Source organism: Canis aureus, chromosome 7 (assembly GCF_053574225.1).
Source record: "Canis aureus isolate CA01 chromosome 7, VMU_Caureus_v.1.0, whole genome shotgun sequence".
NCBI lineage: Eukaryota > Metazoa > Chordata > Mammalia > Carnivora > Canidae > Canis > Canis aureus.
Genome location: NC_135617.1, coordinates 20,294,253 through 20,315,663, shown reverse-complemented (window position 1 = coordinate 20,315,663; position 21,411 = coordinate 20,294,253). Strand labels below are relative to the sequence as shown.

The window sequence follows — 21,411 nt, the reverse complement described above, 5'->3', positions numbered from 1 at the left end:
TGAATAACACAGTATTCTTGTACATAACGTTTGTGCAGAATAAACATGAGAAACAGCAAGGAGCATGGCTGAAATAGCAAACTTTAAAAGTTCCTATCAGGTTTCATTTGCAAACTAAAATACTATCTCAACATATTAAGCTTGGAGCCACATGTTTTCCCAGCTCTAGGTCACAACTTGAATGCCTAAGCTTAGTATGTTTTAATTTTAAAGGTCAGTTTGAGAAATAGATTTTGCAAAAGTCTGACTGTCCCTCTGCCCTTGCAGGGTCCAAGGGGCTAAGGTCTGAAGAAGGTTTCTCAGAAGACATCCAGTCAGAAATCTAGGTTAAATGGCAGAGTCTCTACTTCCTTCCAAATTCTAGGTTTCTGGTAATGTAAGAGGTGTCCACTATCCTGTGTTGAAGCACATTTATATACAATTGTCACAATATCCAAAATTTGTTAATTGCTAAAAATTCACCTTCCTAAGAGCTGGTAAAATAAAAGAATTGGACATTAAAAAAAAAAAAAAAAAAGCAAAAGAAAGAAAAAAATAGGACTTTACTTTCTTAAATGGCAGAGGAAACCTAAAACAACCTACTTAAAAATAAAGAAGTAACATTAGTTTATGTTACTCTTTGTGAAGGAAAATTTAATGACATTGCTAAAGTAGCTTTTGTTTTTTTTCTTTTTTGAATATGCAGTAATCCAAGAATATCCTGTAAGAGTTTTCAGCCTCCTTGTAAAAGTCAATTGAGATTTCCACAGAGAAGGAAGACTTAACTATTCAGCACTTACAAATTAAAATATTAGTGCAGAGCAATTTAGAAATCTAAAAATGGGTCAAGGAAAAAATAAACTTAATTTTTTATTCCCTTATATTGACTTATGCTTTTTTACCCTTGAGGCAGGTAGAGGTGAGCAGTTAATGGGCGTGTGTGCGTGTGCATGCATCTGTATATGTATACATACATATATACGTATGTGTGTGCGTATGTATGTGTTGTCTGTAATGTCAACTTAGAAAAAAAAAGGAAAGAGTAAGTTCTGATTTCACTTTGGGATCTGCCATGAATGAACTGTTAGAACTATAAATGAGGTCTTTAGTTGTCCCACTTATTAAAAAAAAGAGAGAGAGAGAGAGAGAGAAAAACCCTCTAATTTATTTTTTATAATCTTTAAGGTACACTCAAACTCCAAGAATTGATAATTCTAATTGTCTTGGAAAGGATTATACCCTCAAGGAGTGCAAGAATGTCCACAGAACAGTTTTGTTATAATGAATTTATATATTTGAGTAGTAAGGTGCCTGTCCTATCTCACATCTCTTTTCAAGGATAAAAGTACTTTATAGGAAAAGGTCAAGTGAAATAGGAGCACTGTGTAGTATAAGTTATTTTGCCTGTGAAATGTAATAGATATGAAGAAATGGTTTTAAAATCAATCAGGTTTATTTATTTCAGCATTCTACTAGTTTAAATTAAGGTCATTCGTTAATGTCATTAGGGAACTTAATGCCATTAGATGTCATTGTCTAAACGGGAACCAGTTTAGCTAATAATAGTAAACTACTAAATAAACACAGAACATAAAAATCACTGGAAAATACAGAGTAGTATAGTAAAGTCACTAATATTCAGCTTCTTTTTCTTAGAATAAACTTTTATTATATCTAGTGATTCTTTAGATATATTCTATCCCTCCATACCTTCCACTCCCATCCTTAATCCCTCTCTTATCCTACTCTGTTATAGAATGTTCTTAAAAAGCAAAGTAGGTAATACTAACCTAATAGATTGTTAACCAACTCTAATAAGTGAAAAATGCAAAATATGCAGATAATAATTATATCCGATTGTCTATTTTATTAATAAAACCACCGTGGTGTTCCCTTCACCAAATATAGGTTTTCAATAAAAGGCTGTAATTTAGTGTTAATGGCTTCAGTGCAGGTCAGAAGCTAATATCCTAAGTGAGAAGCTAAACTAGGTTCTAGTTGAACCTAAATATAAAATACAGTATGTGTCCATTCAAAGCCTCCTGGGTTTTCTCTTAGAAGCAAGAGATATTATCATCAACAGTAATTTTTTCATTTCAAATGAAAAAATTCAAAACCCACAACACAAAAAACATAACCTTGAAAAATATTTTCACACTCCTATACCCTAGAATATATTTTCCCTGGTTTTCTGTATCATTCATTGACCCCAGACTAAACAAAGTAAACCGAATAATAAACCTTCCATACTTGTTCATAAGACCACAGAATTTGAAAGAAAAAATACACATTTACTTCAACTAAGGTTTATCTTACTCTGTGTTCCCGTGACAAGCTGTTAGATGGGGAAAATACTACGATATATATACACAGATGTTACAATCTTTAACAAAGTTGATATCACAGGTAGAAAGCAAAAAGTTATGTTTATAATTCATTAGTTTGACCTAAACTCAAAGCTGAATTGCTTTTGTTATCAGATTTTTTAAAACCTCAAATTATATAGGCACAAAACCTACTTTTCACATAATAACACAACATGACTATCCTAATAAAGACATGCCTCCATAAACTAAATTACTAAGGTATTTTGCAGATGATGGGATAACTAAATTCTATTAAATGTGAGGGAAATTAGAATAAAGAGACTTTCTGAAACGTTCCTCTCTGAATCATGCATCAGATTTTTATACACAGAGGAAAATATCAAAAGTATAGCTAGGTCAGATTTCTCCCATGAAAAAAAATATTATTTGCACAAAATAACTATATTATACACAATATCATCATAAAGAAAATATTTTGTGGGTTGTAATTATAGTGATAATAATCTTAGAGGAAATGGCTAGAAGTTCGATACAGAAATCAAACCAAATATAAAATTATCAGGTATCATTGATTTGCATTATGACACTGCCTGCCAGAAATTAATGACAATTTAAGCTTCCACTGAAATATAAAAGATTGACCATATACTTGCCAAAGTTAGGATAATTAGAAAGGTTCTGAAGTCATATAAATCATAGAAAGGTATAAATTCTATACATTAATTTCATATTTCCTTGCTCCCTTAATTTTCCCTCACTTCAGATCTTCCTTCTTCCTGTCCTTTCTGTAGTGAGTAGTTACCATGTTCCATGCACAGTGGGTACATACAAAGATGAATGAAGATTAGTAAAAAGCAGTATAATTTTAAGTGAAGTCTACAATGTCCTGGTAGGAAATTATAGTATGATTCTAATTTAACTATGATCATGATATTTATCTGTATTTTTAAAGACTAATGAGCACATATCTCTGTAAAGGACAGAAAAAAATGCTAACAGTAGGTACACTAGAAAAAGGCCCTGTGAGACAGGAGCACAGGTATGGCACTCATTGCAGATCTACATACATTACCTGTTCAAAAATGCCTTAAACAAGTATCACGAGCTTCTGAGAGTGAATGATTGAAGAGTATAAAAAATCTGTAATGTAGTTATAACTCAAATAGAAATATATATGGACATGATACCCAATTTATATAATTCCTGATTTGTAGAACAGAGTATAATATTAGCTTAGGGGTTGATTTTTCAGGTTTGTTTCTATTATTTCATTTTGTTTGGCAATTCAAGATAATATTTATAGTATATAATTTGGAAGCAAAATAATCTTATAAAAATCACTTTCCCATGTAAGATCAACATAAATATACTTCAAGAGTTTCTTTTTTTTAAGTCTATTTATTTTCTTTTAGTAATATCTATACCCAATGTGGGGCTCAAAGTCACAACTTCGAGATCAAGAGTTGCATGCTCTTCTGACCGAACCACCCACATGCCCCAAGTCCTTCTTATTTAAGAAAATGTTACCAGGCTCTTGGAACTAAATATTTCTCAAAACACATATATTAGTAACAGGACTAGCTTTCAATCCATCAGAGGAGGGAGAAGCAGAAATTTAAAGAAAGACACAAAGAGACAGAGAATGAAAATATGACAATGAACAAAGAAAAATAGTTTTATTATTCACAGAAATAAATTCCATATCTGAAGCAGACTCCCACCCAGGTTTTCTAATGATTAGCATATCATCTTGCTATATGCTATAAGGAGAACAAAACAGAATAAAGGGTTCTCATACTCATCAGGTTTAAGGCTAATAACAGAAGCTAGCCATATATGGCAAGAAATTAAATAGTTATATGAATATGAAATTTAAAAAATATTTGCCTTGGAAGTGGGCAGTGTATGATTAATTCTTTAAGAAAGCTGAAAAACATTTACTGGAAGACTAAGGTGGTATAAGAACTGTACTTAGGTGGGTACAATGGCTGGTAGGAAAAAACCATAAGTTTTGATTGTTAAGGAGCTTAGAAGCTATAAAAGGAATGACAAATAAAGATTAAAATCAGATTTCCTATGATGATTCCCACAGGGAAAGTGCAAAGTATTTTATAAGTATCCACAAAAAGAGGTGATCTAAAAGGGAATATGAGGCATTTAACTTGAAATTGTAAGGAAAGGCAAAATTTCAACCTGCTGGCACAAGCTAGCTAGCACTGCAGGTAGAAGCAAGGCATGTTAAGTACCCAGAGAGTGTTACTACCAGTAACTGCTATCAGAATCTGGAAGAGAAAGGTCATTGAAGAATTTGGGAATGTGCAGGATTAAGATACAATAACTGTGAGAGGCCCTGATGGGTTTTATTTTTTCTGTGTATGTGGGGCCAAATGTTAAGTAATAGGGCATCATAAAAATTATCTATGAGTGTACTTACGGTAGAATGACAGATCAGTACCAGGCCGGGGAACAGGGGCTCTGAGTATGATACATATGTGACAGAAAAAGAGAAAAGAAGATTCAAGTTGAAGAGAGTTAAATGCCAGCCTAGAAAACTACAAAATTTTTTATTGGTAATGAGGAGCTTGAAACCTTCTGATTAATAAAGTAATGTGTGTGTTGTGTTTGACAAAGCTGCATTCTGACTGCCACATGAAAAAAAAAAACTGGGAGAGGAAAGATAATGGCAAAACTGATGAAATATTTAGGATGTGGGGAAAGACAGAGATAGAAGTATTTTGAAATTATAAATAAAGGAAAATGTTAAGAGTTGTAGCAACTTTCGAGATTTAGAAAGACCGTTTATTTTTATAAAAGACTGTGATAGATAAAATGCCCATCTCTAAAGATGTGAGCTCTGCATTGGGTAGGGGCAAGGATTCCTGAGCCAGACCACTTTGAGTAAATAGCAGTCTACCACTCTATGTGGATTGTGGGCACGTAACCCACTTCTCACTGTGCTTTGGTTTCCTTACATAAAAATGTGTGTGTGAGTGTGTGTGTGTGTGTGTGTGTGAATTTGCATCTACATATCAAATGTATACGTAAATGTACATATACACATCTTATACACATATCTCAATATATATAGTATAGATAAATAATGTGACACTTCAGTAGGAGTATTTTTTTGTACTTTAAACAGGGTGATAATAGTACCTACCTACTGGATTAAATAGTAACATCCCTCTGAGACTAAATGAATTAATATATGGTGAAAACACTTAAAACAATCTCTTGCTATCTATTAATAACTAGAAAGCACCCAAAATCTATGACCTGCTTTTGTTGAAGGCCTTGAATCTCCTTTTTTTTTTGAATCTCCTTCTTTTAAATTATTTAAACTATGTCTTCTGCTTACTACTCCATCACCTGAGCCCTGTATTTTACACAGATGCTAACTTAATTTTAAAACACATATATTCAAGATACAATTCAAGCTGTTGTTATATGAAATACCAGGTTACGCATAACTTATAATTGTTAAAAAAATATCAATGTTCAAGATAACTTAAAAACTCCGAGAACAAAAGATCACTCGCGATCCCACCAGTATATAAATTGCATTATTTATGCTTGCATCTATTCTTTCCCCATGCATATCTTGCATATTCTAATATCAATGTCTGCAAAATTTTATCCTTTATTTTTCATTCAAAATTATATGTTTTAAGATTCCATTTATTTATTCATGAGAGACACACAGAAAGAGAGGCAGAGACATAAGCAGAGGGAGAAGAAGGCTCCCTGTGGGGAACCCAATGAGGAACTTGATCCCAGGGCCCTGGGATCATGCCCTGAGCTGAAGGCAGATGCTCAACCGCTGAGCTACCCGGTGTCCCTCATTCAAAATTATTAATAGAGAGCAATTTAAAATTCCTATGTCAAATTGCTGATATTTTAAGGACTAATTTCAATCAAGGTGATGCACTTAACTTCAGACATTTAGGTTATTTCCAATATTTCAAGTCATATACATTGCTGAGAAAGAAAAGGTTATGTAAAAAATTATTTTCTTTGAAATATCTTCTCCAAAAAATTACCAAGGATGAGATTACTGTCTTAAAGGGTATTTAACCATTTGTGGCCCATGAGATCTAGCCTCATTTAGTCATTGCCATAAGATTTCTTTACTTAGCAAACTCCTTGTTGCATTATTAATAACAAGGTAATAGCAAGCATTCATTGATTATTTGCTATGTCCCAGATACTATTCTTAGGGTTTTTACATGCATTATTTCATTCAATTCTAACAAGAACCCTATGCGGGAGTACTCTTCTTATTAGCCCCATTTAATACTTAAGGAAATTAAGACTTCGTGAGATTGTCCTAGTTTATAGACTTGGTATGTTGTAGAGAATTTGAAAACTCTGTAACTCTACAACTGAGCTCTCAACCCTGTACTTTAACTTACTTTTCTATTTATATTTAATTATAAACAAGATATCTTATAAAGACTTATTTGTTATCATAAAAAGTGATGGTACAAATTATATGCTACTTAAAAAAAAAAACATGGTCTTCAAAAATCTAATCAACACAGATTTTAATATTATCAATGCTTTCAAATTGAATAAACGTTTTCATTTACTTAACTATAGATATGTCCATTAATTGTATGCTAATAAAATAATGACATATGTTAATATATTAATATAAAGTATTAAGAAGCAATTATTAGGGAAATCCCTTATAATAAAAATTAGGAATCGAAAATTATTTGAGTTCTCCTTTACATTAACATCATCAAAAAAGAAATTCCTAAATTTTTGTTTTAATTCAGAAAATCAAAATTAAGCAATATAAATAATGCAAGTATATCATATCTTTATGATCTGATATATGTGCATATGAACTGTGTAATATTCTTGGACTTTTTACAGTTAGGGAGACCATATATTTTATTATCTAAATCTGAACACTTTGGAAAGCAAAGAGAGACAATATTAACAGAACAATTACCCCAGGCAACTGAGGCATAGAGTCACCTTAGTTAGAATAAAGTTTCACCATTTCTTCAGTAACTAGAATCCATTGGTTAAAATCCAGGACAAATTTTAGGACGCAGTGTAGTATAGTGGGGAAAAAAGGCTTAAATTGGTAAACAGGATATTGGATTCTTACCCAATTTTCTTACATACTAATTTCCTTGAGTTTCAGTTTCTTCATATGTTGAGTGAGTGAAAAAATAATACTTTCAATCTCTTAGTGATGTGGTAAGGATTAATCGATAAAATGAACATGATTTAGTGTAAACTGAAAATCACCCAAGTTATAATATTAATGTTCCACACTTTACAAATACTATTCTACTTTTTTTAATTCTACTTTCATTTTTTTAATTAAAAATTATTCAAGAGTTCCAAAATTTTCAAAATATATTTCAGAATACAATTTTATTAATCTTCTGAATATATTTATATATGTAAATATAATATAACCTGCTAATGTGCATAGAAGCTACGACAACTCATAGTAATTTTTTTAAATGACTTTTTGACAATAAAAGCTTGCTAACCAACTGGAATTTATTTATTTTTAAATGACTGAAGAGATGTCTTCATTAAAGCATTATCATAAAGAATTAGAAGTTCTCCATAGATTGGACGACTTGAGAAACATTTATCTCTCAAAATTGAGTAATTTTTTCAAAATCATGAAGAAAAAAGAGCTCATATCAATTAATCAAAACTGTGATCAGTTTTCACACTTATTCATATTTCAAATTATACTCTAAGAAATATCACCATGAACTTCCTCTCTACAAAGTGCCTTGATAAACTTGCCTTTAAGTGGCTAACCACCCTCATTTGGCTAGAGACTCACTAGCATCCTCTCCCAAACACTTCAGTTTTCCTCAATATGGGACTGGAATTTGTTTTCAAACTCTTAACAAGATCATTGAAAGGAAACAGGAGAAATACTATAAAGGCAGGCCTGGATTGATTCCAGAGGCAAGTACTCTCACAGCAATGCACTGGAATTATGCCAAGGAGGGAAGTGTTTTTGCAAATGAACATAGTGCCAGAGTTAAGTATAAGGTCTTTAATTCCTTTGTCAACATCACCAAGCTTAAAAATTAAGAAAGTTATGTGATAAACAATTTACTTGACTTATAACAGTGCACACATACTCTTTCAGTTCAACCATAAAGGAGGCATCTTGACTAATTACAGTTTTTTTAACAAACTCTTTTTAATAGTTAATTCCATCTATTTAAATGCAGGGTTAATGCATATGACAGAGAAGTCATTGTACTTTATTTTTAACTACCTGAGTGTGGTTTGCAGGTGACAATGATTTTGGTACACAAATGTGGTCCCAATTCTTGAAATTGAAATAAATAAATGTGGATAATTTTAATAGTACCACATTTAATGAGATTATTTTGCTGATTTGGAAGAAATTGAGAGTGTTTTCTTCACAGTAAATGTCTCTATTGTAGTTAAAGACTGTTTTTCTTACTAAGTTCTATATTTGTAAGTATAAAAATCAAATAGTTCCTGTTTGTTTTTAATAAATGCAAAAATCATTTAGATTAAATTACACAAAATAATACAAAAAACACAGTAATTTTCTTTAAAAATCTTTAAGCCTTAAAAGGGCAGGAGGAACTTTACCGTTATTTCCTAGACTTTTCTTAGACAGATTTATTTGGGCATTTTTATATATATTCTCACTTTATCTACTATGTTTCCCATTTTTAATAGTGCGAAAGTTTAAATTCCACTTTCACATCATTCAAAAATCAACATACTATTCAAACTAGCTGTTTTTACAGCTATCATGTAATAGTATTTTCTTAAATTTTCTTATTATAAGTAATTGTTGTTAACTTTCAGTCAAGAATATTGCCTTTCATTGAATTGATTAGTTCACTAAGATTTCGACACTTCCCCAGTGGTATAGGATTCCACCTACGAATACTGATAAATTTTCAATAGTTTTTTATTTCCACATATATGGAACCTGCAGGGTGATATACTCAATAAGAAATTCTACCAGCATAAGGGATAGGGTAAGAAGACAGTTGGGTAGGACAGGTTTTACTCCTTCACAGGGGTGTCAAAGGAAGTTGCTAAACTGGCCTATAGAACCTGAACCTATAGCATCTGTTTGTTTTGCCCAGAGTTCACTTCACAACATTAGTTATAGCATGGATGATAATTGAGTGCTGGGTCCTCAGTACTTTACATGCTAGCAGCCATCCACTCCACATGAAGTATTTAATTCTTCAATCAGGATAGAGAAGTATATTTGTTCCGTTTATCTATATAGTTTATTTAACTATTTAGTTGGACAATGTAATATATTGTCCAATATATTATCCAATATATATATATATATAATTAAGAAAGTTATGTGATAAACAATTTATTTGACTTATAACTTATATATTGGACAATATAATATATAAGTATGTAATTTTTAAATTTCTAAAACCCACATTAAAAAGAAAAGAAACAATTAAAATTAATTTTAATATTATAATTTATTTAACCCGGCCTATCTAAAGTATGATTCTTTCAACATGTAAGCAGTATAAAAATTATTAATGATATGTCACATTCTTTTTTTTTCTACTAAGCCACTGAAATTCAGTTTGCAAATTTTACTTATAGTACATCTCAATTTAGAATAGCCAATTTTAGGACCCTAAGAGCCATGTGTGGCTCCTAGTTACCATGTTGGACAACACAGATCTAAATATTTTTTTAAGATTTCATTTATTAAAAAAAAAAAAAAAAAGATTTCATTTATTTATTCCTGAGAGACACACAGAGAGAGAGGCAGAGACGTAGCCAGAGAGAGAAGCAGGCTCCATGCAGGGAGCCTGATGTGGGACTCAATTCCCAGACTTTAGGATCACACCCTGAGCTGAAGGCAGACACTCAACCACTGAGCCACCCAGGTATCCCTAAATATTTTTTTAAGACCATTTTTTTCTTTAACTATTCTGTTAGAAAGGAATTTTATGAGAAAGTAATGTTTCATTTACCAAATTAATAAGACCAAGACATGTGAGTTCAGTTCAGAGTATTTGCCAGGATTCTCTTTGCTTTGTGCAGAAACCAGGTCAATATTGTAGCTAAAAGTCCAAGCTCGGGAATCAGAATGCCCTGAATTTGATTCTAAGCTAAGACAGATATTATTTCCTAAAGTAACGACAAGCAAGCAGTTTACCCTTGATAGTGCCAATATTTTTTGTCCTATAAAACATATATGATAATGAAATCTACCTCATTAAATAAACTAGTATATACAAAGCAGATGGAAGAGTATTTCCAAAGAGTAAGTTACTACTGTTAGCTCCAGTCCCCTCTAAATTAGGATTTGCAATTATTTAAACTATGTTGCTGGCTTTGAAGTACAAAGAGTATATAAAAGTTATTTTGGGAATGTATTTTGTTCTATAACTTATAAATTAAATCATATATAAATAATATAACCTTATTATAGAATATTTTGGGATATCCACAAATAGAAAAATATCTATCAATTTTGAAGGTCGATGTGACATAGTTTTAAATAGAAAAATACTGGGCAATTATAATGACTACAAAATACTATATAAGAAAAAAATCCTGTTTTGCCAAATAAAGGAAAAGGTTCACTAATTCGTATGCTCTTATTGTTTTAAAACATAGGGAATGTCCAACTGATGTATTAGAATAACTAAAGCTTTGCTTTGGCCCACTTCCACAAAAAAGGTGGTCCACGATAACATGACTTATCAGAAAAGCATTCATTTTATTATTTAGTCCAGAAAAGAAAGATGGCTTTGGCAGAAGTAACCTCAGAGATTTATCAAGTGAAATTTGATGATTTTTGTACCAAAGTTTTAGTAGTTATTAAAAAAATTCTGAAAGTTTAGAAATATATTTTAATGTGCCCTGTCAGGAGAGCTCTTGTTAGCAGACCCCTGAAATCTCCTTTTTTTATGTGATTTACAAGTCCAGAGAATACAGATTTCACAATAGGAGGAATCCCCTATCACTGAATCCTGATTAATATCACACCTCACTCTGCTCACTCTTCTTTCTTAAATCTCGTGGACCAATGTGCAACTGTCAACTTCTAGGTCAAACATAGGGCAAATTAAATCTTAAGTAGCAAACCTCATTATTGCCAATATTCATTGCATATCACTCATGCAGTTATCACTGTGGAGAAACTTTTGAGAGTTCAACAGTGACTTCGCTTAAGATCGGCTGGATCGGAATGCTGGGGTAGCATAGACTTGCTTGTTAAAATAACTATCATTACTCAATATATCTGATATTGAAATAGAAAAAAATGCAAAGTGGAATTTTAATAGCACATATTACTTACGTTCACAAGTGTCCCCTTTTTGCTGGTAGCCTGCTTTGCAGATACACTTTCCAATGGGCACTAACCATTCTCCTTCTGCACTGCAGTGCATCCTGGGGGAGTTTTCCGCCTCTTCCTCTGCACTGCTGACACATGTCCCTCGAACCTCGACTAAAGAGGAAAATTCTGAACCAGTCACTGTATCTGGAAAGATAGCTAAATTCTCAATAATGGACCAGCACTTCTTGTAGTATACTTTGACAGAAACCAAAGCTATGCAAGCCCCTACATCCTGAAAGGCAAGATAGAATCCCTTTTTGGACAAAGGTCCAATCTCTCTCACCTCAGTGTTAAGCTTCATCTTTCTTTCACCAAGGTCACCTTGGGTAAAACTTTCATCGGCAGCAATGGTGTCTATTTTTACATAGAGATTTTCTCTTATATTCCTGCCAGTGTCGTAGTCTGTTTCATAATAGTACAAATTAAAGGTTTCCTTGCAAGTTCCCAGGACTCCAGGAAGACTGTTACAATCCCTCAGGGTAAATTTCAATTCTACAAAAATCCTCTGTGCGTTGCCTTTCGAAATCCAGTTAGTCCGCAGCCAGTTGTTTTGGTTGGGTTCCATGACCTGGCACACCTGGTACGTTCGTATTGGGGTGTAGTTCTCATCCAAACCACTGATTTCTTCCCACTGTAAAATTTTTTTTTAAAAGGCTATCAGTCAATCAGCAAATAAATAAATAAATAAATAAATAAATAGCATTTGTATTTTGAAAGTACATGAGGAACCTTTCGTAGCACAAATAATTATCTTTGAAAGAGTTAGGTAGATTCCTACCGTGGCCAACACTGTCACCTGAGAATACAGGGCTCTTAGCTCAGCTTCATCCTGGTAGCGGGACATCATTCAGGTTGCTTGTATCGTTTGCACATACAATAAATATTTCATTTTGTTTAATGTCTGTTTGCTAGTGTATTAGTGTTTCTTTTTACATGTTTGCTTATGTCTATAGTCTCCACTGAGATTATAACTTTTATAGACTAAGTGCACAACACATCGCTTAAATTACCATTTAATGCATATGCATATGGACACATGGCAGAATTTTTGATAACTCAGTTGACATTTTAAGTGTTGATGTTCAACTTAGAGCACCTAAAAAACAAGGGAAGAAAATGCCAAGAGTCCTCTGAAATGCAAAAGCATTCCACAACATGTTGATATTCATAATGCGAAATCTTTTACCATCTTTTCAAAATGAGATATAAGGGAGCAACATTTTACAGAGTTCGTTATTTATTGCAGTGTTATATATAATACTGTACATAAGCCACAAAACTATAAATAAGTAGTTATAAAAGCATGATTCATCTTTATAAATAAATTGCTTTCAATAGACAATCAAATGTACATGGCAAATCAGCATGCTGGATCATATTTCAGTAATAAGCTTTTTGACAGGAAAAATATCACATGTTTAAAAATGTCCATTCACATGCTGATGCAATATATACTATAGCAAACATATATTTTCATAAAAAGGGAAAATAATAAGTTTAGCAGAACTTGCAACAATTAAAGACTATTAAGCCATGTATAATAATATCTAGACTGCTCATTAGCAAATAAATTCATTTCACCTAAAATAGTCCTAGAAGTCTAAAATAACAGATGATTATGTCCTTTCTTACCCATATTACAAAATTTCCCACTTTATATTTAGGCTATCTTAATAGTGAAATCATCATCCACTTGTATTCATTTCCCCAAAATAAAATGCCAAATATGAAAATATGTTCGTATTCAATTCAAAAATCACACAGCATGTAATATTTAAACCATTGTTTCAAGAAAGCAGATAGGAAAATAAACTAGTAAGCCTGTGGCAATGAGTTTTATTTGTAAAACTTGATTAGAGAATCAATTTATTACAATACTTTAAAATATTAATACCTACTTTTAAAATTGTTTTTTAGAAAACTGACAAATTAGCAAAATACTATCATTCAGAAATCTCTTGTATGATATTATATATTTGCTACAATTTTATTATATATATCAAAATTCCTCAAATGCAGCAAAGAACCCTTTGTCATGTGCAGCTTTTATTCAACACAACTTGAGTTTGTGACTAGTTAATGGTGTGCATATTTCCCTTTGTCTCAGTTAGCTGCTTATTATAATCTGTCTGAATGGCACTTAGCCAAATATAACCAAATTCATCCATTTGGATGCGTAGATTTTAGTCTCTAAATTAGATTGAAATTATTAAAAAGTAAAACTAATAATGATATCTACCAAGAAATCAAAAGCTCCAAAGAAAAATGTGCTCTTTTTAACAATTCCCCAGCCTGAAGAAACCAAGGCTAATTATTATAAAGGCATATCTCAGGATTTTCTTTTTCTAACTTCAAGAACGATCGTGTTACTTTGTTTTACGTATGAAAAATCAATTTCACTACCTACGAAACCCAGTTAATTTTTATTTTTATTTAAAAAATTTATTCCTGAGGGAAAAATTTCAAGACAACTATTGTATAGATCACAAATAGTGAGACTACACAAATGCATTTAACACAACTTTTGTTTTATTATCTCACTTTTCTAAGAGATTGCAATCATTTCTAGAAATGACATCATTAGGAAAGAAGCCTTAATTCAGATACTATGCTTTTATAGTATACTTCTAAAAATATTTTCTAGAAACATTATCTTAATAACACTTTATTACCTGCAAGATATTTAATCACATGAAAGTCAATCCATTTCATATATAAAAAAATTCTGCGGTCAACATTTCCTAATATTATCTCTTGATTCCTCCAAATATGTAGGGTTAACTGTTAAGATATTTGGACTGATAAAAAATGCCCATTTGAGTCAAAGATAACATAGACAGTCATAATTTATCATTTTGCGGATTACATTGATGAAATACTACAATCACTACAATCCTGTATCAGTTTACTTCTCCTTAGAGATACAAACTATCCTCTACCTCCATTTGTTTTAATTGATGGATGGTAGAAAATAGTCTACATCTGTCATTGGTAAGAAAGATGTTTCTTTTTAATTGTGAATGTCTTCCTGAAATGTGTATTATTTTACTCATGGAAACTATTCCACTTACGAGAAAAGTATGACATTCTTACCTTAAGCCCAGAACACTTTTTATTATTAATCTGTAAAATACTTGTCATTTTTTCATAATTCAATCTGACCTATACTACTACAAAATAATCTACAATATGATCTTCAGCAATCTCAAATATTAATTGAATAAAAAACTCAATATTTTAAGCAGATTTGCATTGTTCACATTTTGCATTATTAAACTTACTTCCAGTTCATGACATATTGATTTTATGCTCTTCTTATACTAAAAAAAATCCCTTTCAGACTTTCCTTCTTCTCTTTGCAAAATGTGTTATACTTTTTATATCCTCACTTATGCTTCTTACTGTAAGGAAGATCAACTTAAGTAACAATGAGATATACACTCTCCTTTCTCAGAGCCCCTTTCTTCATAAGGATAAAGTATGTGCCCTCTCTCACAATTAAAATAAGACCTAAAGTCAAAGACATTGAACTACATTTAAGTAAGTGATATACCTTTCCTGACATGTGAAATGTAATGGTCAGAATATCTTTACTTATATTTTCATAAATTTTTATTGGGCAGCTTTTACTCATATCTATTATAGTAGGTTTTTAACATGTACATGTCCTGCCATTGTTTCTGATTAACAACAGCAGATAGCACGTGATAAAAACTTGGAGAATCCAAATAATATTTTACAGCAAATTCCATGCCAAAATATTGAGCATATTGCACTTTCAGTTACCTTTTAAAGTGTATTTTGAATGATGCTAAAACTGTTTTTAAAAGAGGAAACATATCACATACTGTTTTAAAGAACTACATACAACCTACCTAGTGATTATACTAAGAAGTATAAAGCAACTAAAGAGGTTTAAGTGAGTTTGTGGAGGAAATGTTCCCTGTAATTAGTTAGCATTTATAGCCTGGAAACTGAGGTATGATTCCTCTCACAATAAGAACTCAAAAGATTATGGTTATAGAGACTTTTTTAAAATCCATTTCCCCAAGTACTAAGTATACCTTCTCTTAACTCAAAGAACTCAATGTCTCATTATAACACAACAAAATGTTGAATGAGACATTTGGAATTAAAACAGTTTAAATAAGAAGAATGTGAATAATTCCATGGGGGAAGGGAGGAGGTTGTATTTCTTTTTTCAAAAATAAAAGGTGATTTTTTTATGAGGAGAAGCACTTACCCCGTTGGGGGGAGAGGAAATCCATTCCAACTCTGTTTGTTGTGCTTTAGAATCCAGCAGTAGTACTGAAAAAGAAAGTTTTAGTTCCAAATGTTACATGAAAAATGTAAACACATTTGTAAAAGTTATTAATGTGAATCCAATTTTTATATAATTATCACTTTATGATCTAAGATATGTAAACAGCTATCTATGTAAATGAACGATGAAATGAATACCCACCTGCTACAAGTATATCCCCCTTTCTTGGGAGAAAAGATGTCAAAATACCATATGATTTTTGATATTTTTAAATTAAATAAGTTCAAAAACTGAAAAATAGCATGAAAGTAACATAAGAAAAAGATTCGTGGTATATCGATTCTATAGTAATTATATATTGTAAAGAATTTTATGAACCATTGAGCACCACAAATTTTGTCAGATATAACAACATGAACATAACAAAATGTAATTCTGTATTAGTCCTCGGCTAATCATTAATTTGTAATGTTGTGCCAAAAGTATTTCCTAGCACCTTTTGAGAATTGAAGTTTATTTTTTAAAAACTTTTCCATACAGTATCTTCTCTTAAGCCAAAACGACTACAGTAGAAAATTTTATCAGACAATGTCATCATGAGAAAAGTAAATTGCCCATTTTTTTTTTACAAGATATATTTCTGGGTTAGTCAAACATCTGTTTTCAATATTTCTATTTTTTAAAATTTCCAAATATTTCAAAGCATTAGCTAATTCTCAAAATGATATATTTAAACTCTGACTTGACTTTGTTCCTGACTTGATTTTTTAAAAACGGTTGTATTCCACTTTTATGCTATCAAAAAGCATAAATAATTCATTTAAATGTATATAAATGTAACAAATGTTCCGGATAGTAATAAGACAACGTATTCAAATGTTATACATTAATATAGATCATGCATCCAATTCAATACACTTTATTGCTTTTTAAGGCAGTTACTCTCCTAAAGCAATCACTCTGTTCAAACTGATTGACTTAAGAGTTTTTATTCTTCAAAAATATTCCTGACTCTACAGCGTTCTAACAAATGTATCAATTTGTCCAGAAATAATACTGGATATATTCCCAATCTCGTAAATGTGCTTAACATCAACCTCAACAAAGATGTCAAAATCTGGGCTTAAACAAAATATACGCTTATATGAACTTTTAAATAATCACTAGAGGAAAAAAAAGTGCATTTAAAAGGTAATGGAAATTTGTTACGCTAAGAAAACAAAGGAATACATTGATTATGTGTTCAGCTCCTTCACACCAGTCAAGGTTATTCTCTGCAACTGAAAACACATGGATAAAGGGACACTTTTTTTGCAAAAAAATGTTTCACACTTAAGACTCTTGGGAAGACCAGGAAAGCACAAACCTCGGTCACAAGCACTCGCCTCTCTTTCAGATAAGGGGGCGGGGTGGGGGGGGGGACGACACACTTGCAAAACACCAAATTGTATCTGGCGCTGGGAACATCGCTAAATCGTTGGGTTAGTGAATTTACGTAAAGGGATGTTTGAAGTTTATTTTGTTTTTGTCCTCAACAACACAGACGAAGCACAACGAAACAAGGTGGGATCTGGGCTCCTTTTGAGATGATTTATTATTACTACTATTATTTTTGTCTTCTGCACTGACAGGAGACAAGTGGATTTTAAACCCAGGTGACCTTCGGGTCATTTTGGAGAGTGAAACAAGGAATATGATGATTGTTTACTGCCGCCCCGTTACCCCTCAGCGCTGCCCGGGTTGGGGGGGCGGGGGGCAGGGGCCGCGGAGGGCGGGTGATGCCAAACAAGTAAAGGGGGAAACTAACACACAGAACGGACGGGACGCCGGCCCCGGAGCGCTCCTGCGGGGGGAGCTCAGCAGCGCCGCGGGTCTCCCGCCGTCCGCTCTCGGTGCGCGCTTGTGCCTTCCCGCGCGGGGCTCCCTCCACCTCCACGCCCACCAGGGCTTGGGGCGCCCAGGCCGAGGCCTCGCGACCCCGCGCCCCGCCGCGCGGGGTAAGGGCTACGGGGCAGGGTGCGGGGCGCGCGGCTGCCGAGCCTGGCGGGGGCCGGGGCGGGGCGGGGCCCCCGGCGGGGCGGGGCGGGGCCGGGGCGGCCAGACGGGCGCGCCCGCCCGCCGCGCCGAGCATCCATCGCGCCTCCGCCAGACCCGGCCGCTCCGGGGGGCCCGTGGCGCCCTGGCTCCACAGGGAGCGGGAGGAGGGGGAGGAGGCGACAGGCTTTCGGGAAGCGTCTCCTTGGAGGGAGAGGCGGCGGCGGCGGCATTTACTAAAGAAGACGAAAAACAGCAGCTGCGCTTCGCCTCCAAGCGTCAGACTCGGACTTGGACACGCGCTCCCAGGAGCGAGAACTGACCTCCCGAGAGAGAACGCGCGGGAGGAAAGTGCAGGAAGGAGAGGTCCCTCCTCATCTTCCTCCGTCCAGCCCGCGGTCCCCCCCGGCCCCCCGCCCCGGGGAGGCCTGGCTGGCACCTGCGCCAGGCGTTTCCCAGCGCGCGCCCCCGGGTCCCGCTCGCTCGCCCCAGAACCGCGGCTCCGGACCTCGCCGCCGCCGAGCGGGGCGCATTCGCCCTCCCGCCCACCTTTGAAGCATCTCACTTCTGCACTGAAAGAATTCAGCCTCCTAGAATCAGAATCCTCTCCACGTACCCTGCACGCACAAGAGAAAAGCGAGCGAGCGAGCGAGCGAGGCGTTCTGGCTGCAGGAACCTCTCCCCCTAGTGATGCAGTTATTTATAGCTCAAACTCCTGCCGGGTCTGCGCGAGCCTGCGCGCCCGGCTTCGCCGCAGCGGTGCAAACTTTTCCTCGGGTCCCGCTCTTCCGGAGCGATCGGTGCAAGGCTCCAGGATCGAATGCTCCTAATCGCTAACGTTATGCGGGGAGTAGAACGTGCATTTTGGCGTGGAGGGCTGTGTGTTTCGGGCAGACGTCGGTGCATACGCTACCGCGTAACCGACAGCTCGGAGTCGTGGTTTTCTCCGAAAATTTCTCTGAATGGGTTCAGCGTCAGCACCGGTTGCAGATGTGGAAACGCGGGGAGGGGGCGGCGGGTGTCAGAAGGTCAGGCTGGCTCAAGAAGTAGGACAGGGCGTTGGGTTGGGGGGAGTGTGGTTTGAGTGAAAGAAGAGGGGTGCACGAAAGGAATGCAAAAAAAAAAAAAAGGGCAGCACTGAATCACTAAGTTTTCAGGGCAACCTGAAGCGAGAACCGGTATCGATCGGAGCCCCCCTCCCACCCACCCCCGCCCCGCATCACCACCGTGACCTAAATCTGATAACAGATTCCTCCAGCCTCCAGGAACAATTCATTATCAGTACTCTGTTGTTAAATACCGGGAAATCAACCTCAGGTGTGCAGTCTGGAAGACAAGGTGCGGGGAGCCGGGCGCGCGCGGGGGGCGGGGGGGGTGATGGAGATGGTGACATTGCTCAACAAGCAAGACATTTCCATTGAGAGGATTTATTTTTCCCCAGCTCCAACTACAGGCACCGAAAGGTATTTTACCTTGTCAGTGGTTCAAAGGAGAAGAAACAATAATGATGACGATGATGACCATATACACTGAGGCGTTATCTGGCCGCCCACGCGAAACCGGCTCCCTCCATCCCGAACCAGCCTTCAGGGTCCAGGTCCTCCGCAAGGTCTGACCAGTCAGGACACAACTGCCCGCCGGGCAGCTGCTGGGGGACTTGAAGTGGCCCGGGCGGCACCTCGTTGTCGGTTCCACGGCCCCAGCGCCCCCCTCCCCGCCTCCCCGGCCGGCCGAGCCCCGGGGCTCCGGGACCCCCGCGCGGCGCGCGCTGATCGGGGCTCGCACGGTCGCTCGCTCGCTCCAGCTCGGCGGCGTTATTGTTCCGCGCCGGCGGCCGAGCGCCCACCGCAGGCCCGCGCCGCCGCCTCCGACGCAGCGAGCGCTTCATCAGTCACCCGAGCGATCGGGGCTCACGCGAGCCGCGGCCCCGCTGGGAGGGCTCGGGCGCCGGCCGGCTGGCCCCGACTCGAGACGCGGCGCTCGCTCCCCAGCCTCCCACCAACTCCGGCCGCAGCTCACCCGCCGGAGGCGAACACCGGGAGGAGGAGGACGAGGAGGGGGAGGAGGGGGAGGAGGGGCAGGAGGAGAGGGCCAGCGCGGAGACCTGCCCCGCCCGCGATCCTAGGGAACCAGCCCGCCGGTGATGCCCCCGCGGCACCCCCACCTCGCCCCGCCGCTCCCCGCAGCTGCTCCCGCCCTCCGGACTGCCCGCGCCTGAAGCCCGCTCCCGTCGGGCGGGCGGCCCCGGGCCCCGGGCCCCGGGCTCCGGGCTCCGGGCCGAAGGCGCTTCGGAGCAGCCCAGCTCGCCGGGAGCCGCGGGAGCCGCGGGAGCCGCGGGAGCGGGGAGGGGGCGGGGAGCCGGCGGGGGAGGGTCGCCCGGCGCGGGAGGCGCGGCCGGCAGCCCCGCGGACCCGGCGGCTCGTGCAGGTAGACCGCTAAATAAATAAGTCAGAACAAACTTTGCTTTCCCATCGCCTTACCTTCCTTGGCAGCCTGCGCCTCCCCGGTGTGTGCAAAGCGGAGCAGCCAGATGTAGCACAAAATAATCCACGAAGGGTGCCGAGTTTGAAAAACCATGGTGCATGAGCAGGTTTTATTTTAGGTTTCAGTGGAGTCGCAGCTTTTTTTTTTTTTTTTTTTTTTTTTTTTTTTAAATGCTGTTTGCTCCGAAGTGGGTTCTTTTGTATTGCGCTTTTCGCATCGAATTCCCCTGCTCGATCTCCGGCCGGCTGCTCCACGTTTAGCTTGCTTGCTTGCTTGCTTGCTTTTTTTTTTTTTTTTTTTTTTTTTTTAATTTTTTTTTCTCCCCCCGCCCCTCCTGTTCGTTCGCACCGTGTTTGCTGCCTGCAAGTCTCCGACTGCAGACCGGCCGCTTGCTCCACACTCCAATAATATCAATTAGGGGGGAGGGGGCGGGGCTCCGAGCCGAGAGCCTCCGCCACTCGGGCTGATTGGCAGGCGCAGCCGGCCTGTCAGGCGGCGGTTCCCAGGGCCGGGGGGCGGGGCCCGGGGATAAGGCCGCCCCGGCCGCGGGGGCGGGCCTCGGGGCGCCGGCCAATCGGCGGCGAGCGGAGTCAGGTTGCGGGTCCAGGATTCCCTCCAGGCTCCGAGCTCCCAGCTTTCGCTAGATGCTCGGAAAGGGAGGACGCGGATGGCAGCCGCGGTGCGCGCTGCTGTGGGCGCTCGGCTTTTAGCAACCGCAGCTCGCGGGGAGCGGAATCAATCCGAGAATAAGGCTCCCAACTTAGAGTCCTGTGTATGTTCATATCACGGTACTCCTCGTGGTCTTTTAGGAACCAGAGGCAATGCCAGCCACCTCTCAGCTACCAAGCACGGAACCAGGAAAGTGAAATAAGCTGTGTCTTTGAGTAGAGTGCCTTCTACTTTTTTTTTTTTTTTTTTTTCTGTTACTCAAAACCTCCGCGAGTCGGGTAACT

The 21,411-nt window shown here is 37.7% G+C and overlaps 1 protein-coding gene across 5 annotated transcripts in view; it reads right to left on the bottom strand.

The window, feature by feature from the left end:
• The window catches only part of EPHA7 (EPH receptor A7), a 169,802-nt gene extending 148,953 nt beyond the window's left edge, over positions 1-20,849 (bottom strand). For all 5 annotated transcript variants that reach the window (XM_077903053.1, XM_077903054.1, XM_077903055.1 and 2 more), the window contains exons 1-3: positions 20,455-20,849; positions 15,920-15,984; positions 11,638-12,307 (exon numbers count right to left, since the gene is read on the bottom strand). In XM_077903053.1, the coding sequence (XP_077759179.1) occupies positions 11,638-12,307; positions 15,920-15,984; positions 20,455-20,551 (832 nt within the window). In that variant the 5' untranslated portion in view covers positions 20,552-20,849. The remainder of the gene's footprint in view (positions 1-11,637; positions 12,308-15,919; positions 15,985-20,454) is intronic.
• Positions 20,850-21,411: the final 562 nt, after the last annotated feature.